General features: G+C 55.6%; 1 protein-coding gene across 1 annotated transcript in view; it reads right to left on the reverse strand.

Annotated features, from left to right (window-relative positions):
• Window positions 1–16479, reverse strand: part of JPH3 (junctophilin 3) — an 86756-nt gene extending 70277 nt beyond the window's left edge. The window contains exon 1 of the mRNA XM_081216121.1: window positions 15700–16479. Within this exon, the coding sequence (XP_081072247.1) occupies window positions 15700–16081 (382 nt within the window). The 5' untranslated portion in view covers window positions 16082–16479. The remainder of the gene's footprint in view (window positions 1–15699) is intronic.
• Between the last annotated feature and the right edge of the window lie 6507 nt (window positions 16480–22986).

A 22986-nucleotide genomic window follows, 5' to 3' on the forward strand; every position in this document is an offset into this window, starting at 1 on the left:
GGCAGGGAGGCTTGGGGGGAGGGGTGCTGAGGGGACTCAGAAGCCCCCGGGCTGACCCTGCAGCCTGACTGGCTCCGGTTCAAAATCAGCCCTGACAACCCTCCCGCGGCTTGCTGGGCAGTGGGCTTGGGCCTGGGCCCCTCCTGCAGGATGGCGCAGGGGGCATCTCCGAGCAGATGGAGAGCTGTCCCCAAGCTGGGGGTCCTGCTCCATGGGCAGTTGAGGCAGACCCGCATTTTCACCTCAGGACTTTGGGCCAAACAGAGAAGCTGCTCAAGTGGGATCAAGCCCTGGGCTGCCGGGGGGTTGGGCAGCACTGCTGGGCATCACCTCGAGATCCCCGCGCCCTGGGGACCCAGTTCTACTTAGCGCCCCTCAGTGTCCCGAGACGGGGGCACAGGGCTGCCCACTGAGGCAGGGGTTCCTGCCTGGGGCACAGCAACAGCCGGGGTGGCCCTGCTCTGGGTGGGTTCGGGCTGCTCTGGGCTAGAGGACAGCCATCCTCAGGGGCTGCTGCTGGGACTTTATGGGAAGGTGTGTGGAAGGGGCTGGGCTCTGGGCTTAGAAACCAGGGGCGGAGTGAGAAATAACACACGTGTGCCCCTGACAGCCCCCCATAACCCACCCCCAACTCAGTCTCCTCCTCCCCAGCCCTGCCTCTCCCGGTCCCTGTCTCCGTCTCTCCCTCCTCTGTCTCTGTCCCTGCCCCCTTCCCCCGCTCTCCGTCTCTCCACTAACACCCCTGTCCTTTCCTCCTCCTGCCTGGCCTCGAGCTAGCAGGACACTCTGCGTCTGTCAATTCACGGTCACTGTCAACATGGCAGCCTGCATCCAGCCCCGAGAAAACCCTGACTTCTGCTATATTTCTGCCGCATCCTCTCGGGGACCCACGATTAATTTCTTCCACATTCAGCCCTGCACCGTGGACACAGCCGCCGTCCAGGCAGCGTGGCACACCAGGGCCCAGGGAGACTCCAGCCCAGCTGTTGCCTGGGACCTCGGTCCCTGGTGGGTTACCTCCTGGCTCTTGCTTCTCCTGACAATCAGGTTGGTTCTGTGCAGACCCAAAGGGTCAGGCCGTGGCCCCCTCGGCCCGGGGGGATCTAGTCCCCAGACATGGCCCCTCGTGCTCTGACCTCAGCCATGCTGGTGTCCCCGTGCTTCCGGGGCGGCCCTGTTCCCTCTGCCTCTGGGTGTTTAAAAATGCTCCTGCTGGTGCGCCTCGGACACCCGCCTCACTCCTGCCATCCTCGGGTCTCTGCGGGAAAGTCGCTCCCCTAGAAGGCTTTCCCGGATGCCCCAGACACCCACCAGCGCCCCTGTTAGCCTGGGCCCAGCTTCCTCCATCCCATCAGTGTTAAATGTAAAGGATTCACTGACACGGTCCCCAGCCTGTGCAAATGCACACACCGCCCTGGGGCTCTTGGTGCCCTGCTCTCCCTGGGGCCAGCTCATTGCCCGGCACAGTCCATGCTCAATAAATACCTGTGTGGGTCCCAGCTTCCCTGCAGATACCACTGCTGTTCTCTCGCTGCTGGTAAAACAGACCCTAAATGCAGCGCATCAAAGCCACATCGTGGGCTTCCCTGGTGGCGCAGTGGTTGAGAGTCCGCCTGCCGATGCAGGGGACACGGGTTCGTGCCCCGGTCCAGGAAGATCCCCCATGCTGCGAAGCGGCTGGGCCCGTGAGCCATGGCCGCTGAGCCTGCGCATCCGGAGCCTGTGCTCCGCAACGGGAGAGGCCACAACAGTGAGAGGCCCGCGTACCGCAAAAAAAAAAAAAAAAGAGAGAAAGCCACCTCGTTGAGAACTGGACAGGACCACCTGGCCGCTTAGCTGGTGGGCTGAGGTCCCAACATTGACTGAGCCCCTGCTGTGTGCCTGGCACTCTGCTAGGTACTCTGGGGGCAAGAGAAAGGCACCCACGATTTATTTCAAGGAATCCACCATCCAAGGGGGGGGCAGCATGCCAACGGGCACCCTGGGGGCTAGGAGTCGCGCTGCAGTTTAAGTCACCGTGGTTATCTACAATACATAAAAAAGCTTCAGAACTCAACAGTAAGGGCTCCCCTGGTGGCACAGTGGTTGAGAGTCCGCCTGCCGATGCAGGGGACACGGGTTCATGCCCCGGTCCGGGAAGATCCCACATGCCGCGGAGCGGCTGGGCCCGTGAGCCATGGCCGCTGAGCCTGCGCGTCTGGAGCCTGTGCTCCGCAACGGGAGAGGCCACAACAGTGAGAGGCCCGCGCACCACAAAAAAAAAAAAAAAAAAAAGGACTCAACAGTAAGAGGACAAATAACACAATCTTGAAGTGGGCAAGGACCTGAACAGACGTTTCTCCAAAAGCACACAAATGGCCAAGAAGCGCATGAAAAGATGCTCAATATCATTGGTTATTAGGGAAACGCAAATTGAAACCAACAGTGAGATACTACTTCACACCCACCAGGATGGCTATAATCAAAAAGGCAGATAATAACGGGTGTGGAGAGGATGTGGCGAAACCGGAGCCCTCAAACCATGTTGATGGGAATGTAAATCGGTGCAGCTGCTCTGGAAGAGAGGTCGCAGCTCCTCAAAAGGTGAAACACAAGGGTCACAATATGACCTGGCAATTCCACTCGTGGGTATTTACCCAAGAGAACGGAAAACATATTTCCACACAAAACTGCGTTCACAAATGTTCACAGCAGCACCATTCACGAGAGTCAAAAGGTGGAACCACCCCAAATGTCCAGCAATGAATGGATGGATAAACAAACAGAGGTCTATCCATACAGTGGAATGTTATTCAGTCTTAAAAACAAATGAAGGGGGCTTCCCTGGTGGCGCAGTGGTTGAGAGTCCGCCTGCTGATGCAGGGGACACGGGTTCGTGCCCCGGTCCGGGAGGATCCCACATGCCGCGGAGCGGCTGGGCCCGTGAGCCATGGCCGCTGAGCCTGCGCGTCCGGAGCCTGTGCTCCGCAACGGGAGGGGCCACAGCAGTGAGAGGCCAGCGTAACACACACACACACAAAAAAAAAACGAATGAAGTTCTGACACATGGGACGTGGATGAACCTTGAAGACATTGAGTAAAAGAAGCCAGACACAGAAGACCACCGAGTGTAGGATTTCATCTGTTTGACGTGTCCAGAACAGACAAATCCAGAGACAGAGAGCAAATTAGGGGTTGTCAAGGGCGGTGTGGGGGGGGCAATGGGGAGTGACTGTTTAATGCAAAACGAGGTTTCTCTTGTGGGTGACAAAAATAAAGTTCTAAAATTAGGTTGTGGTGATAGCTGCACAAACTTGCGAACTTCTAAAAGCAGTGAATCGTACACTTTAAAAGGATGGATTTTATGTAAATTATGTCTCAGTAAAACAATACCATTTGTCTTCTCTCAGGGTGCAGGCTTGATACCACCTCTAGGCTGTAATAAGGAAAGGTGGGGAAAACGGGAAGCATAGAACCAGGACTATCATCCACCACCGGTGTCTGTAAATGGTTTACAACAGTAATACTAGCTTATTTATGGAGCATCTGTGCATACCAGGCGCCAGCTCAGAAATCTCTGCCTGGGCTCGCAGACAACATTCAGGACACCCCACGCAGGCTCGTAACCAAGGATCTGGGGTCTGAACTCAGCCCTGTGTGATTCTGCGGCTTCCAGAACCCAAATCTCCCACATGACTTTGGCAAGTCGCTCTATCCCCTGGCCTTGGTTTCCTTGTCTGTAAAATGGGCACAGTAACTGTGTGGGCCTGGCCTCAGGGGGTGTGGGGCAATCAGATGTCCTAACGGACGAAAATGGTGGCCACGTGGCTGGGACAAGTGAGGGCTGGGTCCCCATCCCTCCTCTGCTCCTGCTGACCCACCCCCACCCCCTGGGCCTGTCTCCACCCTCCTCCCTTCCCTGCCCTCCTCCTCCTCAGCCGATTCTGAGTCCTGGGGCCCCTCCAGGGACAACCTCTCTCCTGCCTTTTGCTACCACCTCCCAGAGTATGATGCCCCATTGAGATCCAGACTCACAACCTCCACCGCAGCCTCGCCATCCTCACCTGGCTCCACACCCACCCCTCCCCCAGGGGCCCCTCTGTCCCCGGTGCCTGGGTGCTGACCGTCCCGGACCCTGCCCGCCTGCTCTGCTCACCTCTGAACTCTCAGAGTTCTGGTTCTCCCCAGTCCACTGTCCCCACCTGGACCCAGGCCATCATCCCTTCCTCCCTGGACACCTGCACCACCTCCCAGGGGCCCCCAGCTTCCTCTCTGGCCCCCCCTTCCCTTCCCCACCCGGCAGCCAGAGTGATTATCCAAACACAACCGTACAACTGCCACACGGCCCAGCAAACGTACTCCTGGGCATTTATCCCAGAGAAATGAAGACTCAGGTTCACACAAAGCCTCTACGTCAAAGTTAGCAGCGGCGGGTATTCCCAACAGCCCCACGCGAGAACTACCCCAGACGCCCCTGGACGGTGACGGGGCAGTGCTCCATCCATGCTGCGGAGCACGGTGAGCCGTAAAAGGAAGCGACTGTCGATGGGGACCAGGGCCTGGATGGGCTCCAGAGAAGCACGGTGCGCGGCAAAGGCTGCTCCCAGAAGGCAACATTTGTAGAACACTCTTGAAATGAGAAATGGAGAGCACATCAGTGGTTGCCGGAGGCTGAGGAGACACGGGGGTGAGGGGGGGAGTGGGTGTGGCCATAAAAGGAGGACCGGGGGTCCCTGTGGTGATGGGATATTCTGCATCGGACTGTATCAATGTCGGCATTTGGGCTATAATACTGTACTAGAGTTTTGCAAGATGTTACCCTTGGGGTGGACACGGTGGAGGGCTCGGGGATGTCCCTGTATTATTCTTACAACTGGACGTGAATCTACAATTATCTGGAAACAAAACGTTTAATTACAAAAGGACCAACATCAGATCGCATTGCTGTCCTGCTTAAACCTTTCAGAGCCCTTCCCTGGCCTTTGGACAAAACCTAACGTCCTTCCCGTGGCCCGGAAGCTGTGCTCAGACCCCTTCCCCTCTGCCCTCACTCTGCTGCAGCCCACGCCTCTGCCTCTGGGCCTTTGCACGTGTTGTTCTCCCCACTTGCTTGTTCTCCCACTCTCCACACGACTGCCCCTTCCCATCCTCAGCTCTCTGCTGGTGTGTCATTCATTCATCGTCCAACCATGGTCCCCCGAGCTTCCCCCTGCTGCAGGCGCTGCGGCCATACTGGGGGCCACAGTTAGGAACCTGACAGACGGGCCTCTGCCCTCTGGAGCGTGGAGGCCACGGGAGCCAGCGCACAGGCGTGTGTGCACACGGAGGGCCCAGAGGGGACAGCAGAGGGGCGGCACACCTGGCAAAGCCACAGACCCCACACCGTCCTCACCAAAGTGGACTTCAATCACTGCAGCTACGTCTCTGAACTGAGCAGTAAGCAATCCAATGGCCAGGGGTGGGGCTGTGAAAAGGTTATGCACACAGGTTGGCTGCACGGCCCGCAGCCCCTTGGCTTGGCTCCTACAACCAGCCTCCAACAAAGCCTGCCCAGGTTTGTGACAGCGGCCTACCAGGTAAGGTCCCGCCTGGTACTCCTGGGGGGGGGGGTCCCCTGGCCACCCTTGGTTCCTGAAACCCTCCCCCACTGACCTCCCCACAGTGTGGCCGCCACCCACCCCCACCTGGAGATGCCTCCTCTCCCCCCATCTGCCGTCCTCAGCCCTGATGCAGAGGCTGGCTCGCGGGGTGGAAGGGACAGGTGCTCCTCAAGGCGTGGTCCCCGAGACTGCCTGCGTCAGATGGCCCCACTGCAGGCCCCTGGGCTCTCCCCTGGGAGCCTGTCCAGGTGGCCGGGGTTAGACTATCAGCCCAGAGACTGCAAGGTCAGCCCTGTTTCCGCATTTCCCATCTCCACTGCCCGCCTGAGCCTCAGCTCCCCACCTGTAAAACGGGGGAGTCATGCTTCTCTCACAGGGAGACCAGACGAAAGAAGCCTGCGCAGCTCCCAGCTCGAGGCCAGACACTCGCCAGGCCTGACAGTGACAGCGGCGAGCTGTGGGGAGGGGACGGGAGGAAGGTCAGGGCGCCAGGCGCCGGCTGACCCCGGAGTCCTCCACGGGAAGCTATGGGGCACCCTCACAGGAGACGAGGGGCAGGGAGAGGCCCACTGCCCGCCCCTGGCCTTCGCCTTGGACTCTGTAGGCCCTCCTCCCACTTCCCACTGGCTGCGGGATCTCAGCACGTTTGGACATCTGTGGAGGATGGAAAGGTTCTTATCCGGGGTCCATGGAGAAGTCTCAGGGTGTCTTCGACCCCGAGACGTGCCCACAAAACATCGCATGAGTACAGGGACTTGCCTGCCACCTGGGAGAGGATCACAGCTTCCAAACGCTCTCAGAGGGTTCTGGGAGACCCCACAAGTTTATGCATGGCTGGGCAAAGGCCCAGCAAAGGCTCAGGTTCAGAAGACTGTGTCATCTTTCCCTTTCCCTGCTTCACTGTTAGACCTTGGGCTCCTCTGGGCCTCAGCTTCCTCAACAGTAAGGTATGGGGTGGGGTCGGGGGTGGGCGCTGAAATGATTGCTCCATTGGGAAATGCCATCGCTAGGTGCCACGGGCGGCTCTGGGCCAGCCGAGGCCCACTGCCACCGGCTATGCAACCTCGTCAAGCCACGGAACCCTCTACGCTTCACTTTCTCATCATCCCTTAAATGGCAGCACATGCTTTACCCCAAAGCACTGATTTAAGGACTAAAAGAAGTAACATCTATGGTAAGTGCACCACAGCCCAGTACTTGGGACAAAGTGGATGTTAAAAACAGTGATTATCCTTCTTCCAAAGGAATCTCCTGGCTTTAGGATTCTAGTTAACATGTATGCACCTCGGAGCATGTTCAAACTGAAGCCTGTAGGGCACTGTAGTGGGTTGAAGAGTGTCCCCCAAAAGATATGTCCATGTCCTAAACCCTGGTATCTGGGAATGTACCCTTATTTAGAAAAAGGATCTCTGCAGATTCAATGAACTTAAAGTTCTTGAGATGAGATCACGCTGGATTTTAGCTGGGCCCGAAATCCAATGAGAGGCATCCTTACAAGAAACGAAGGGGAGGGACTTCCCTGGTGGCGCAGTGGATAAGACTCCGTGCTCCCAATGCAGGGGTCCCGGGTTTGATCCCTGGTCAGGGAACTAGATCCCACATGCATGCCACAACTAGGAGTTCGCATGCCACAACTGAGGAGCCCATGTGCCGCAACTAGGGAGCTGGAGAGCTGCAACTAAGGAGCCCGCCTGCCACAACTAAGACCTAGTGCAACCAAATAGATATTAAAAAAAGAAACAAAGGGGAGACACAGACACAGAGGAGGAAGCCACTGCTGACAGAGCAGAAATGTAACAGCACTTACATGTGGTGCTTGGGAACACTACAGTCTCTTTCATTTTCATGAGCCACTTGGCCCAGAGTTTTAAAAAACTCTGTCCAGAGCAGCGATTCTCAGCCCTGCCTACTTTTATCACATACCCAAGCCAGATGCCACTGTCCGAAATCCTGGCTGGAGCAGTGCTGGGTGGAACCCAGACGAGTCCCTCCCTGAAACCGTCCCAGTGATTCCGACATGTGGCTGAGGCTGCTCTGGACAAGAGGCCGTCAACCTGAGACACATGTCAGAATCACCTGGACACTCTGAAAAAGAATCTCAACACTCAGGCCACACCCAGACCACCTTGTCAGCATCTCTGGGTGGGGCCCAGGCACTAGCATTTTCGAAAGCACCCAAGATGACTCCGTGAGCAGCCAAGATCGGGACAAGTGTGCTAAAACGGAGCCACCCGCATGAGAACCACCCGGGCATCTTGCAAGCATGTGGATTCTAACCCTGCAGGTCTGCAGGGTGCCTGAGATTCTGCATTTCTAACAGTCTCCAGGGATAACCATCCTTGGTGGTCCTACTGTGCAGCCAGGGTTAAGAGGCACAGCCCAGCACTGTGGTTCTAAAGGTGGGGTCCTCGGACCAGCAGCATCAGCATCAACTGAAACTTGTAAGAAATGTAAATTCTTGGGCGACACCTCAGACCCAGAAATTCAGCGGGGGGCCGGCAATCTGTTTTAGCACACCTCCCAGGCGACTCTCACACACGCACACCTGTGGGACGCACTGGCCTGAGTAACAGTGGCAGGACAGCACCAGCAGTGGAGACTGACTCTCGATTTGTTCAGGTCTCCAAAAGCACCAGGGAGCCCTCCCTGCATCCCAGTCAACACCTCTGACATTCCCGCGAAGGTGGGAGATGGAAATGGAAAAAACTGTTATGACTCCATTGCAGAGATGAGAAAACCGAGGCCGAGAACAAGCCTCCTTCAAAGTCAGCAACTTCAGTCCTGGGGTAACGGCCACACTGCCCACCGTCATTCAGACACAGCTCAGGGGCCCCTCCAGGGACGTCTTTGCTGCTCACTCAAGGACACACACGTCTCTCCCTCCCTTTCTCAGAACTCTCACCTGTCGTACTTCCATTCGGGATGCCCAAAGTCTGGCATAAGAAACCCGTAATTATTTTACATCGTTTAGTTTTGCGTACAGGCTACGTATTCTTCTTGGTAAAAGTCATGTCCTCCTGTTTCTTGTGTTTTATTTTATTTTTTATTTTTTTGCAGCACGCGGGCCTCTCACTGTTGTGGCCTCTCCTGCTGCGGAGCACAGGCTCTGGACGCGCAGGCTCAGTGGCCATGGCTCACGGGCCCAGCCGCTCTGCGGCATGTGGGATCTTCCCGGACCGGGGCACAAACCCGTGTCCCCTGCATCGGCAGGCGGACTCTCAACCACCGCGCCACCAGGGAAGCCCCTAGACTGCATTTTTGTGTCCTCCCCCCACCAAACCATACGTTGAAACCCTAACCCCCAAAGTGATGGAGTTAGGAGGTACAGGCTTTGGGAGGTGATTAGGTCACGAGGGTGGAGCCCTTATGATGGGATTAGTGCCCTTATGAAAGAGACCCCACAGAGCTCCTTTGTCCCTCCCCTCAGGTAAGGACACAGAGAAGGTGGCAGTCTGCAACCCAGAAGGTCCTCACCAAACACCAAATCTGCCAGTGCCTTGATCTGGGACTTCTCAGCCTCCAGAACTGTGAGAAATGAATGTTGTTGTTTAAAACCCCCCAAGCCCTGCCCCGTCCGTGGTATTCCGTTACAGCAGCCCAAATGAACTAAGACGCAGAGTCAGGCTCAGCAAAGATTGCCAGGTGACTTCATCAAAAGTGGACCCGAGCTTTTCGGTCTTTATGGCTTGAACACTGTAGGAACTAGTAAATGCCTCTCAATGAATGAATGAATCAAGCTGAGGAAACGGGATCATTAGAAAGTGTGCAGATGAAAGGGTACTTATTTTTCTGCTTGTCTTTCCTAGCACTTTACAATGAAAGCTGCTCATTAGACAGTGCTCCAAACATGTCTTCTGGCCATGAATGCCTCGCAGCATTAGGACATTATCTCTCTTATGCACTATATTCAACACCATCCACCTTACGCACGTAACACACTGGCAGTCTCTATAAGCAATGACAGAGCTGAAAACAAAACAAAACCGACCAGAGAATTATAATAGCAAAATGCTTTAAAGAGCTTTAAAATTCCCCTTTAACTGTCTACATCCAGTTCTAAGTTCTTGCAACAACATGGATGTGTGAAATGATGACAGTGGATGAAATCACCAAACACTACTGCATTTGCACAGTTGATTCATTCCACAAGTATGTGTTGAGTGACCACTGTATGCTGGCACTACTTCAGCGACCGGACATTCAACAGTGACCGGCACAGACACACAGCCCTTCCTGCATGACTCTTACACTCCACACCAGTGCAGTCCAACAGGACTTTGTGTGATGACAGAAATGTTCTGTCTCCGCACTGTCCAGTGTGGTGGTCACAAGTCACGGGTGGCACTTGAGCACTTGCAATGTGGCTTAGTGTGACGGAAGCACCGAGTCTCTAAGTTTCATTTCATTGTAATTAGTTTAAATTCAAATTCAAATAGCCACATACAGATTGGGCAGGGTTAGTGTAGATGACTAATCCGTTGATGCCCATTTAAAGAGAACAGAAGCAAAACAGTCTTTCATTGGCTGCTACAGACAAAATCGTTCTTTTTGCTGCCTTTGGTGTGCCCCCCCCCTTTTTTTTTTTTGGCCACACTGCGTGGCATGTGGGATCTTAGTTCTCTGATCAGGGGTCGAACCCATGCCCCCTGCAGTGGAAGCACGATGTCTTAACCACTGGACCGCCAGGGAAGTCCCTGGTGTGCACTTATAACCCCTGTACAGCCACAGGAACTGAGCACACACAACCCAAGGCAGAAATAAACCTCAGGTTTTATTTCCATGAGTCCTACTAAAGGACCCCACCCCAAAGCTGCCTCCCCTAGCTGGGAACTGCTCTCTTGGTTCACCAGGAGACATCTAGAAGGCACTCAACTTTTTCAGAAAAGACTGATAGGATTGGGGTGAAAAACAAACACCCCCAGTAGTGGTGTTTCATGGAGCACAGAACCCACACACTGACAGAGCGGGAGCAGGAAAACTCCTGGTGGCCGAGTGTGGAGGGGTCAGGGCCAGGTGGTCACTGGCCGGTAGACGCGGTGTGGCTGGAAGCGATGCCCGGAGGAATTAGAGCAAGGCGGGCTCCCTGGCAGCCCAGGCAGTTGGCGGGGGCGCTCTCCAAGGTGCTGAATGGACAGCTCCTCTCCTGACTGATGGGAGAGCCCGGCCCTTCCTCCAGTCCACAGAGCCTGTTGGGCGAGGCCAGGACCCCTTGCAGTGCCACCTTCATCGACCACGTGACCTTTCACAAGCCAGGAAACTACAGATTGGGGAGTGGCTAATCGAAGAAGGGATGGACCACTGCAGGAAATTCAAACAAACATCACCCTCTCTTCCAGGGCTCACAAATCTAATATCTTGCTGACATTTAAGGACCTAAGGAATGTTTTATATAGAATTATCAGCTCATGGTTGATAGCTAGCTGTCTTTAGAGCTGTGGAGGCCTGGCAGAAGATGAGGAAGAAAAAGTCTTGAAGAAAAAGGGCACACGTTCCTGGCCCTCCCCTGCTGCCACCATCACCATTTTCCCCCAGGGGCGTCCTCTCTCCATGGGATCCTCAGAAAAGATGGGCCCACGGCCCCCTTCCCTCGGGTTTGCTGCGTGAACTGTTAGCGTCAGCTAGGGCTACTCACTAGCCAGCCGGTGGATGGCTATTTTCGGAGGGTGCTGATCCTTACTTCCTCACCAGCCCAGTTAGGGTTCCTAATATAAAGCTCGTTAGATCGCTCCAGGGCTGTGCTGGATGGGGGCAGTTTTCAGCTACACTCCTTTCTCAGCTATTATTGGCAACAAAGAACTAGTTATTTGCTTTCCCCTCTCCTTTCACCTGATGGAGACTTTTCCCTCCCCAAAGGGGCTGAAAGGCTCTCTGAGGAGATGATTTTATCTCCAATTGCCTTTTGCTTCTGAAATGAGTTCCTACTGGCGTAACACCCATGTCCATGGACTTGCTTCCTCCTAAATTGAGCATTTGGATTAAAAAAAAACAAAACAGTTTACTTTTCACATACTCCTGGCCAAGCACCAAAAACACGACCAGTGGTCACTGACTTTGTTTGGATGAGGGTTTTTCCCCCTTGAAGGGGGCCTTAACTGCCTAAACGTGTATTTAAAGTGGAAACAAAGCCGCAAGCCTTCTGTATTGGAGCCCTGCTCTGTGGCTGGCACCCTCCCTTTACAGGGAGAGCTGCTTCTCAGGAGCTGGAGCTGGGAGGGATCTGGAGTACCTGGCAATCGAACAAAGCTGGAGGGTGCACATGGCTGTGTTTTGGAAGACAGGGTGGAAACCAACTCTGGGTGACAGGTGTACTGTGTGTGCGCGCAGGCACCGGGGAATCTGAATTTTGACTGTAGGCGTGTGTGATTCGTGTGGGCTGAGGGATCTGGGCTGGTGAACGGAATCTGTAACTGAGGGGGAGCGGCCGGGTGTGTGCAATGACTCATATCTTTCGGGCTGTGGGAGGGTTTTATTTGTGTGTGGGGGGGTAACTTTGGGTCCGAGGGATCCTGTGTGCATGGCACCCAGCAGGAAATATTTACCTGTACAGCAAAGCAGGGGTCCAGCGAGCGGAGAAGAGGGCCTGGGTGTGGTGTCTGCCCATGTGCATCTGCCTACAACTCCCCTGCTGCACCCAGAGGAGAAGAACGGGTGTGGAGGAAGAGGAAGGAACAAGGAGGTAGTTCTGCACGAGGGAGTTTGGAGAGAGGTGTTCCACACAGAAGCACGGGACCTGGAATCGCTGCCCCGAGCGTGAATCCTGGTGCCGCCCTGCGTTCATCAGCCAACTCAGCTGGCTCCTCTGAGCCTCAGCTTCCCAATGTGGGAAATGGGAGGATGGAGAAAACCAAGCCCGGAGAGGAACAGGAATTGAGTGCTGTAATTATACATACACTAGCCACATGCTCGGCACACGGTAAGTGGTGAACACGGCCATTTATTATCATTTCCACTATCATCATCATCATGTCTGGCTATTGGTTCTAATAATGCTCATTGTAAGTGACATTCATCACATATGAACTGTAATCATAAAACAGTGTTAAATAATAACGAATGCTTACTCTATTCCTGGCATTGACGTGTACACCGCCTCAATTAATCTCCACCTACTTTACAGTTATTATCAGCCCTCTGTACAGCTTCAGAAACAGAAGCTCAGAGAAGTTAAGTAACTTGCCCAAGGTCACAGAGCAGAGCAAAGGCAACACCTGGGATTCAAGCCCAGTGGATGTCAACCCCACGGCATGTGCTCTTGCCACCCTAGGCCCCCAGCCCTCACCGTCAATGTGGGGTCACCTGACAGGCAGTGAAGGCCGCTCAGCTCACTTTAGTGAGCAATGCGTGCCTTGCGCCCGGGGGAGGAGGAACCTGGAGGAGGGGGAGTTGGCAGAAGTGTCCCCAGCTGAAATGGATTCCACACCAAATCCAGCTAAATGCAGACTACATTCTCCGTTGGTGCATTATTCATGAAAATCACCACTTCCCCAAGTCAGCACTGGGAGCTGGGCTGAAGTTCGGGAGCTTTGCTGATGCCTGCCCAATTTTCCCACTCCTTGCGCAAAGGGAAAGTAGGATTGCAGTCAGGACTGTGAACTCACTAGGGCTCTACCTGCCCTCCCGAAACACGGCCCACCCCCGCCCACCAGCTGACTTGGGAGCAGGCATGGAGACCCACCGTTCTGTTCTGGCAGATTATGACACCCCATGATGGCTCTGCTCACCCCACGCACTGCTTGAGGGCAAACATTCTTAACAGTCACCTCCTTCCTAATGAGGAGAGGGGACCATGTTCCAGAAAAGTGGCCCCAGATGTCTGGGCCTGATTATTCCAGGCCAGAAAGGTCAATTCGACTTTCCATCATGCCCTGTTGCCAACCAAAAGGCAGCAGTCGGCCTGGCGCCCTGCATCTGTGTGCCTGCCTCAGCTGGCATACAGGTGGTGTGACGTGAGGAAAGAGGGCCCCACCCTGGACAGATCAGGGGTTCAAACCCTCGACTCTGCCACCAAAGGCTGGGGGCTCTATCCTGTCTCGGGGGGCTCCGGGGCCTCCCTGGCTCTGTCTGTGATGGATATGACCCTTGCCCCTCCAACGTGTGAGACTCAAGCAAGACGGTGCAAGACGGAAGTGCTTTAGGGAGTGGACACGGCGTAGCCGGGTGAACGGCGGAGGGTAGACACCCAAGGATGCCCACCCAACGACAGACAGCAGCACTCCTCACAGCGACGCATCTGCGCCTACACTCACGCCCAGCCACAGAATCACACCCTCCCCTCCCAGCCTTCGCAGCGCAATTACCACCCTTCCCTCTGAAATGGAAGTTCCGTGAGGGCACAACTTTCTGTCTGCTGTTTTCCCAGAGCCCCGAGCACCTGCTCAGAGTAGGCACTCCATAGATGCCTGTGGAACGGAGCATGGAATTCTGTGGGCCACTGAAGATTGCTGGGGAAGGTGGGCCGACTGGGGTGCTGGACCTCACTCTCAGACACTCTGCTGAGCTCCAGAGGGACCGGGGCTCTTCTCCTCCCAGGCTCCAGTCTCTAGGTGCAGGCACAGCTGGGAGCACCTCTGGAGGGACGGATCTGCCTAATGGCCAGACCAGAGCCCCTGGGTGACGACGGTCCCCGGGTTCCCAAAGTGCCTAGCTGGGAGCGCCAAGCTGCTCAGCCGCCCACCTCAGCCACCCACATCTGCGCCTGGGCCTCGCCGTGCCTGCGCGCGCACGCGCGCGCGCGCGGCCTAGAACCCAGGGAGGGCCGTCTGCTCAGCCTGCCCCAGCGCCCCAGGGTCAGGGAAGCTCTCCAACCCACTCCGGGAAAACAACAACAGCACAGAAGAGGCCGCCTGGGACGGGGCGCCACGGCTTCGACAGGCAAGAGCGTTATATAAGTAACCGCCCCCCACGCCTCCTCCCCTCGGGGGAATAACGAACCCTGCCTCTCGGCTGTATAAGCCAAAATAATAATTACTCTCCAGCCCTCCGTCACTTGTGGATGTATGTGGCTGGGGAGCAGGTGTTTAACTTGGAGGCAGCGAGCAGGAGACCACACGTACGCTCGTGATTTCTGTGCCGAAGCACCCAAGTCCCCGCTGGGCCCCACTCCTTTCCCAGGCATGCATGCCTGAAAAATTACCGGGGAGGCATGGAGCCACTTCTGGGGATGAGCTCCTAGGTGGGGGAGGGAGCCTCTGGAGAGCAGCAGGCTTGTTGGGGGTCTGGCTTCCAGAAACAGTAAGTGCTCTAGGCCTCTCAGATGCCCCGAGGAGTGGACACCGGACTGTCTGGGACGGGGGAGGGGGGCACAGCCGCAAAGCTGGCCAGGGCTCCCTGCACAGAAACCATCTTACAGCCGCGGCGGCGGGTGGGCAGGCGGGCAGCACTCTGGCTTCCAGCCGGGAATGTGGTGGCATCTTAGAATGAAGGCTCAGAGCATCCCTAAACTAATGGTGAAAACGATTCAGCCGCTGGAAGGCGAGCTTCCTGGGCTCGCGCTAAACAGATGGGCCTCCCTCCCTCCTCCCCTCAGCAGCCTGCTCCGGCAGTACTAGCCCGCGTCCAACCACCTAGAAGTTTATTGCCTTGTTGTGATGGTTTGGGTTCGCAGCCCCCGCCTCTAGCTCTCCCAGCCACTCTCTTTCCATTGGCTTGGGTTGATCAGGACTAAGGGAGGCCCGTCGGCGCCGCAGGAAAACAAGCAGCAGAGCTGGGGCCTGACTCCAGGAGGCCGACACCCAGGGAGCTTTGCCAACAAGGGGAGGGGACCCTCTCTCAGCCCCCCTGCGCCCTTGCTGGGTACCGGAGGAGGCCGCGGGCCCAGTCTGGCCTTTCCGGCCTGCTCTTGGACGATGCACTGACACTCTGCTCATCTCCGCGGCTCCCGGGCCTGGCACTGCTCCTGCAAAGCCCCCAACACCCTTCAGCTAGCACAGGGGCACTGTCCCCCGCCAGGCAGTGGGGCAACCTGTAGCCAAGGCCGCTGTGGTCTCCAGGGAGCCCCAGGAAATGCCCCAGGTGCCCACGGCCCTCTGGAGGGAAAAGCTGGACTTCCCTAGAGATAAACAGAAGAGGCAAGAGAAGAAGGTCCCTCCTCCGCCAGCCCCCGCGCGCCCGGCGCACCTACCTCCATCGGAGTAGGTCTCGGTGCCGTAGCCGTCCTGCAGCCCGTTGCTCCAGGTCCCTTCGTACTTGGCCCCGTTGCCCGTGCACTCCCGCACCCCGTAGCGCCCCTTAAATCCGTGCGTCCACTCGCCCTTGTACACCCACTTCCCCTTGCTCTCCAGGCCGATGCCGTGGCGCTTGCCCTGCGCCCAAGTGCCTTGGTACGTGTTGCCGCTGGGCCAGGTGTAGACGCCCAGTACCTCGAAGCCGTGGCTCCACGAGCCGGTGTATTCGCCTTGGCCCTTGGGGCCGGTGCAGACGCCATGGCCGTGCGCCTTGCCGTCCTCCCAGCCTCCACAGTAGGACCCTCCATCGTCAAAATTAAACCTACCCCCACTGGACATGCATGTAACTCGGTTTGCAAATCCCGCAAACGGTGAAAAAAAAAAAAAGGCGATCAACAAACCGGAGTCTTGGTTGGCTGGCTGGCTGGCTGGTTTTGTTTTGCTTTTTTTTTTTTTCTAAAGGAAGAATGGAGAAAGCAAAAAACACAGCGAGCAGGTCCCGGTCGGCGGGCGGCTGCGGCGCCGGCTTCGGTGGAATTTAAGTCAATTGCGGGCGATTATTCATTTTCGAGCTGCGCCGCGGAGCCTGACCAGCGTCTCGCGCTCCCGCTGGAGACAGGACCGGAGGGGAGGAGGGCGGGGGAGGGGAGGGGAGGGGAGGGGGAGGGAGGGGGCAGGAGCAGGAGCGTCTGGTGCAAACGGCTCCACCTCAGCTGCAAGTGCCCCTCGGAGGCGAGCCCGCCGGGCTGGCCGCGCAGGCCGGGCGGGGACAGCGGAGCTCAGGCCTGGGGCGCAGTCCCCCACCTGCGGCTGCCGCGCTGCGGGCGCCCGAGGGCGGCGGCGGGGCCCGCGGGCGGCGGCGGCACGGGCGGCGGCGCGGGCGGCTGCACCATATTGGGGGCCGCGGGCCGGGCCGGGCGGCGGCGGCAGCAGCAATGCGGCTGGTCGGGCGGCGGCGGCGGCGGCGGCGGCGGCGGCGGCGGCGGCGGCGGCGGCGGCGGCGGCGGCGGCGGGCGGCGGGCGGCGGGCGGCGGGCGGCAGCGGCGGCGTGCGCTCCGGGGCCGGCTCGCGCGCTCGGGCCGGCGCGGCGCGCGCCCGCAGCCCGCGCCCCGCCCGCCCGCGCGCCCCCGCCCAGCCCCCCGCCCCCGGCGCGCCGGCTGCCTGGAGAGGGGAGCTGCTCCGCCTGGTCTAGGGCGCGTGGCGCAGGCGGAGGCCCCAGGCGCCCCGCCCGCCCGCCTTCCCCTCTTGCTCCGGACGGCCTGGAAATAGGGGTCCAGCCGGGGCACCCCAGCCCCCCCTTTCCCGGGACTTGTATTTAAAGGGACAGGAACTGCGTAACGGGAAGGCGCCCAGCACCCAGGGCGCTCTCTGCCCCTTCCCGGGAGCTGCGAGGTGAAGCCCTGCACAGCAGGCCCAGGGCGGGCCCGGGCGCCCCGCATGTTTCGGCTCCCCCACCCCGAGCCTCGCCCCTCGCGCCCGGTTCCCGCCTGCGACGCCTGGCCCTGACTTGACTGAAGAGGCTTTTGGCGGACCACAGGTGGTTTTCTCTACGACAAATGATCCGTCCTTTTTCTTTAGGGGCAGTTCGGGTCCACATTTGGGGGAAGGGTGATGCTCGCCTTAGAAAACTGGTATTTGGAGATTAGCCCCGCCCCATAAATTAAGAGAAAGTCCGGCTACACGCACATACCTTGGAGTAAAGACACCCAAATTCCGTCCCTCCCCCGCGCCCTGGCCAACAGGTAGCCCCCATCCCAGGATTGGTTGTGCTTTGGGGGAGCAAAGTGGGATCGCCACTCGGGCGTTATTAGGTCTCTCTCCACACATACTCCCACCCCCCACCCCCAAGAGATGGTGTCTGATTCCTGGATCCGAGTATCCTGGGACCAATTTGAAATGCATTTCCTGGCCCATAAATCCGTAGGCAGGAGCCCGAGTTCCCAGCTCTCCCGGAAAGTGTTGGGCAAATGGAGACTGCACAGGGTCGGGGCTCATTGGAGTGCAGGGGGGGACTCGGGCCAAGCAGAGTCAGGAATTGCAAGACAGGCCTTGGAGCTGAGATTTAGGACGCCAAAAGAGCTCCACTTTGAAGTCTCCACTAGCCAGGGGCCCTGCTCACACCGCCTGCCAGCACTGTTCCCACCTTTGGCCAAACCGGCTCTCACTGGAAAACTAGCCCTTCCTCCTTCTCCCAGAGTTCACGCTCAACTTCTTGTCTTGACCTGAGCACCAAAGCCCCGTCCCTAAAGGGCCACCAGCCTGCAGGGCAGTCCTCTCTTTACCACCCCCCTGCAGGGGGACAATTAGGGAGTTTTCAGTTTTGCTTTGTGACTTTGCAGTTACAGTGATTCAGTGCACCTTCTAGGTGGCGCCTCCCTGTGCTCTCTGGAAGGCTTTTCTAAACTCCTAGGGGTGGAATTCTTGTGTAGAGCACATCTTGGACTTAATGGAAGTTGCCAAATGGCTCTCCGGAACACCTGGAGCAATTTCCTTCTCACGCTGCAGTGCACTGCACTTCTGGTTCTCCACTTTCTGGCTAGGTCTGCATTTATTTTATTTTGTCTCTCTAAATGGATATAAAATAGTATCTCACGGCTGTTCGGTGTAAATGAAAAATTAGGTATCATGAATGTGTAAGGGAAAGGGCTGCAGACTTTCCTCAAGATTCAGATTCAAATCCTGCCTCCATGGCCCAGCAGCTGTGTGGCTTTGGGCAATTCCCATCAGGTCACTGTGAGAACTCAGCTCAGCTGAGCGCCAGGTGCCTGGTAGGTGCTCAAGAAGTGGGAAGTGGTGTTATTAGAAGCCCAGCCCCCAGCAAAGGTCACGGCCTTCTACATGGGATGCCCAGCCTTCAGCCTGCTTCCCTCAACACTGCTGACATAAAATTGCCATTTCTCTTGGACAGTCTGCACTTTCTTTCGTTTTATTTCCAAGCTCTCTTTTGCTGATTCAGCAGCCTGTCCTCACACAAGCAGTGGATTGCAACTGAGATTTCGGTGGGAAATGGTGATAAGCAATTACTGGTCAGCACCTTCTACCTCTGGCTAATGCATACCCTTCCCCCAGGCAATTCCAAACTCGCCCCCCCCATGACCCTCCCTCCTCTCAGATTAGCTCCAACAGTGACAGACTCTCTTCCCTGAAATGCAGATATTAGAGGCATTCATTTTGTGCAATTTGGAAATCATTCTCCCATAAAGTAGGGCTGATGGTATTGATTTCATTTTGGAGGAAACTGTCCAAGGCTATAAACATAGTACCACCCAGCAATCTCAAAACACAAACCAGGGAGAAAGAACAAAAAGCCAGACCACCATGAGGAATTTCATGGTTCTGTGCACCAGGCTCTGGGGTGAACAGCTCACGTTAGTGACTCCACGGGCAACTCCTCAGGTGACCTGGGCTTCCACAAAGACCAGGTTAAAGCCCGCTCTGGGAAGTGCCTGGCCAAAGGGAAGATATTGATTGAGCAGGATTCCAGCCCAAGCTGTGTGCTTTGCCAGCCTCCTGGGTGTGCATTGCCATTTCCCATGCCCACTCCCTCTTCCTGGGACCTGGAAGTTTTCCGGTTTCAGCTCCAGAAAGGCTTCCTGTTTTCCCTATATAAAGAACGCCTCCCTCTCACCTCCACAGAAGCCCATGTGTTTCCTTCAGAGACCTGAGCTGCAATCTATAGTTTCCCGTTTGTCTCCTTGAATGTGCCTGTGTTTACCCTACACAGTGAGACATCTGCATCGGGAGCTCCCTTTCTTCATGTTCTCTTATAACGTGATACTGACGCTCCATCTGCTGGGAGGTGGGCCGGCTGGTGAGTATAGCAGAAGTGGCACAATGTGATTTCGAAGGTTAGGGTGTAAATGGTGACACAGCTTCTGCCTCATGCTCTTGAGATCTGGGAGCATGGGCCCATCTCACCATGCTGTCAGGAAGCCCAAGCAGCCCGTGAAGAGCTTCACCAAGAGGGAAATGGGCCCTCCAGCCCTCAACCCCAGCTGGACTCCCAGCCAACAGCCAGCCCCAGTTGACAGCTCTGTAAGCACACCATTTTGAAAGTCAGTGCACCAGCTCCTGTCCGGCCACCCCAGCAAATGCCACATGGATCAGAGACCCCACCCACGGGGCTTTCCCCACCATGCCTTGTCATAATTCCAATTTTTCTTTTTCCTTTTTAAGGTGTAACTGACACACAACATTATACTAGTTTCAGATGTACAACAATGATTTGATATTTGTATATATTGCAAGATGATCACCACAGTAAGTCTAATTAACAGCCATCACCATACAGAGTTACAGAATTATTTTTTTCTTGTGATGAGAACATTTAAGATTTACTCTCTTAGGGCTTCCCTGGTGGCACAGTGGTTAAGAAGCCACCTGCCAATGCAGGGGACATGGGTTCAAGCCCTGGTCCGGGAAGATCCCACGTGCCACGGAGCAGCTAACCCCGTGCACCACAACTGCTGAGCCTGCGCTCTAGAGCCTGCGAGCCACAGCTACTGAGCCCACGTGCCACAACTACTGAACCTGAGTGCCTCGAGCCCGCGAGCCACAACTACTGAGTCCGCGTGCCACAACTACTGAAGCCTGCGCGCCTAGAGCCCGTGCTCCACAACAAGAGAAATCACCACAATGAGAAGCCCGCTCACCGCAACCAAGAGTAGCCCCCACTCGCCGCAACTAGAGAAAGCCCGTGTGCAGCAACGAAGACCCAATACAGCTAAAAATAAAATAAATTTATTTTTTTAAAAAAAGATCTGCTCTCTTAGCAGCTTTGAAATCTGCAACACAGTTCTGTTAACTAAAGTCACCACGCTGTGCATTACATCCTGTGACTTATTTACTTTATAAGTGGAAGTTTGTACCTTTTGACCCCCTTCACCCATTTTGCCTACCCCCATCCCCTGCAACCTCCAGTCCAATCTGTTCTCTGTATCTGTGGGCTTTTTTTTTTTAGATTCCACAAGTAAGGGAGATGAAATTATATGTGTCTTTCTCTGTCTGACTTATTTCACTTAGCATAATGCCCTCAAGATCCATCGAGGTTGTTGCAAATGGCAGGATTTCATTCATTTTTATGGCTGAATGTTACTCCATTATTTCTATATCTGTCTCATTTTCTTTATTCACTCGTCCAGCAACGGACACTTAGGTTGTTTCCATCATAATTTCAATTTCTGAACAAAATAGATGATTATTGCTTTGTGAAGCCAGGCAGAGGTCATGTCAACTACAGCTCAGGGGCCACTGCCTGTTTTTATAAACAAAGTTTGATTGGAACACACCATGCCCATTTATTACACATGGCTACAGCTGCTTTTACACTCAATGGTAGAGTTGAATAATTTGGACAGAAACCACATGGCCGTAAAGCCTAAAATATTTACCATCTTGCACTTTACAGAAAAAGTTTGCCAAGCCCTGTGTATTAGTCTGTTGAGGCTGCCATTACAGAATAACAGAGACTGAGTGGCTTACACAACGAAAATTTATTTTCTGGGGGCTGGAAGTCCTAGACCATGGTGCCAGCATGGTCAGGTTCTAGAGAGGGCCCCTTCCTGACTTGCAGATGGCTGCCTTCTCATGGGTCCTCACATGGCAGAGAGAGAGAGAGCAAGAAGGAGAGGGGCTTCCCTGGTGGCGCAGTGGTTGAGAGTCCGCCTGCCGATGCAGGGGACACGGGTTCGTGCTTCGGTCTGGGAAGATCCTACATGCCGCGGAGCGGCTGGGCCCGTGAGCCATGGCCGCTGAGCCTGCGCGTCCGGAGCCTGTGCTCCGCAACGGGAGAGGCCGCAACAGTGAGAGGCCCGCGTACCGCAAAAAAAAAAAAAAGAAGGAGAAAGAGAGAGAGCTCTCTGGTGTCTTTTCTTATAAGAACACTAATCCTAAGGGATCAGAGCCCCACCCTTATGACCTCATTTAACTTTAGTGACTTCATTAGAGGCCCTGTCTACAAATACAGCCACACTGGGGGGTAGGGCTTCAATATATGAACTGGGGGGAAACAAATGTTCAGTCCATAATAGGCTGTTTTATGCCACTAAATTTGGGGGATATTTGTTACACAGCAGTAGCAACCAGAATGGACTGCATGCTTCATGCAGATAGAGCCACATCTGTGTCGCTCACTCTCATGCCCCCCAAGATGGAACACAGTCACTGTACAGTACATTTTTGTTGCATGAATATGCTGACCCAAGAGTTAGTATTAAGTAGGGTGATGAGAGGGACAAATACCCTATCAGGTATTGGGGAACCTGGATTCTGGTCTCAGTTCTGACACTAACTTGTGTGACACTGGGCAAGTCTCCCAGAGCTTCCTGAGGCCGAGTGGCTTTACCTATAAAGTGGGGAGCAAGATGATTTCCCTGGTCCCTTGGCTCTCAGGCTGTAGGACTTCCCTTAGCAGTCCCCGCCTACTCTTCCTACACTTCAGCGTGACCCTGCCCTGCTGTGCCATGGATTACTTATCAGGACTGTGGCTGTAGCAAGCATTGAGCAAACCTCTTCAGAAGGGCTTATCTTTTTAGGGTCACCCAGGCCAGCTTCCAGGGCTTGATCTCTCCACCCCAAAACTGGCCCCACTACACAAACTCATGCAAACACGGGAATTCTGCCTGGCTACAGCTCCAGGAGCAGCTGTTAAGACAGGCATCCGTGATCTCATCTGCGTAGTCCCCTTTGCTGCCGGGGTGTGAAAACCAGCTCAGCTGTTTCCTCGCTGGGAGGCCATCATGGGATGGCTCTGTGCCTCTCTCTCTTCATCTGTAAAATGGCACCAACACCTGTTCCTATTTTGTAGGGTTGGGGCAAAGAGTAAATGACTCAACCCAGGTAAGTAAGGTGTTTGTACGGTCCCCACCGCCTCATTGGTCCTCAATAACTCATAACTGTTATTATTATTATTCCTGCCCCTTTCCAGGGATAATTTTCCCAGAAATGAGGATGATCTTGTTACGGGAGCTGCCTCTGCCCCGAGGGGGTGGAGAGGTGCTGGAGGCCCCCGTGTCCTCCCCGTCCCATTCTCTCCTTCTCCCAAACCACTATCACTCATCTTCCAGTTGTAACTCTCCGCCTGTCCCTGCTCAGGACCCAGAGAAGAGAATTGCTTGGAAGTGCCCATGAGGGTCTACACCTTGAGACTGTCCTAGACTCTTGATTCTCCCCAAACCAGAGGCAGGGAAAGATGTCAGCCCTGGATGGGAGCACAGTGAGGAGTAGACAGGATTCTTGGATGTCCT

This window comes from Mesoplodon bidens (assembly GCF_964165515.1).
Source record: "Mesoplodon bidens genome assembly, chromosome: 18".
NCBI lineage: Eukaryota > Metazoa > Chordata > Mammalia > Artiodactyla > Ziphiidae > Mesoplodon > Mesoplodon bidens.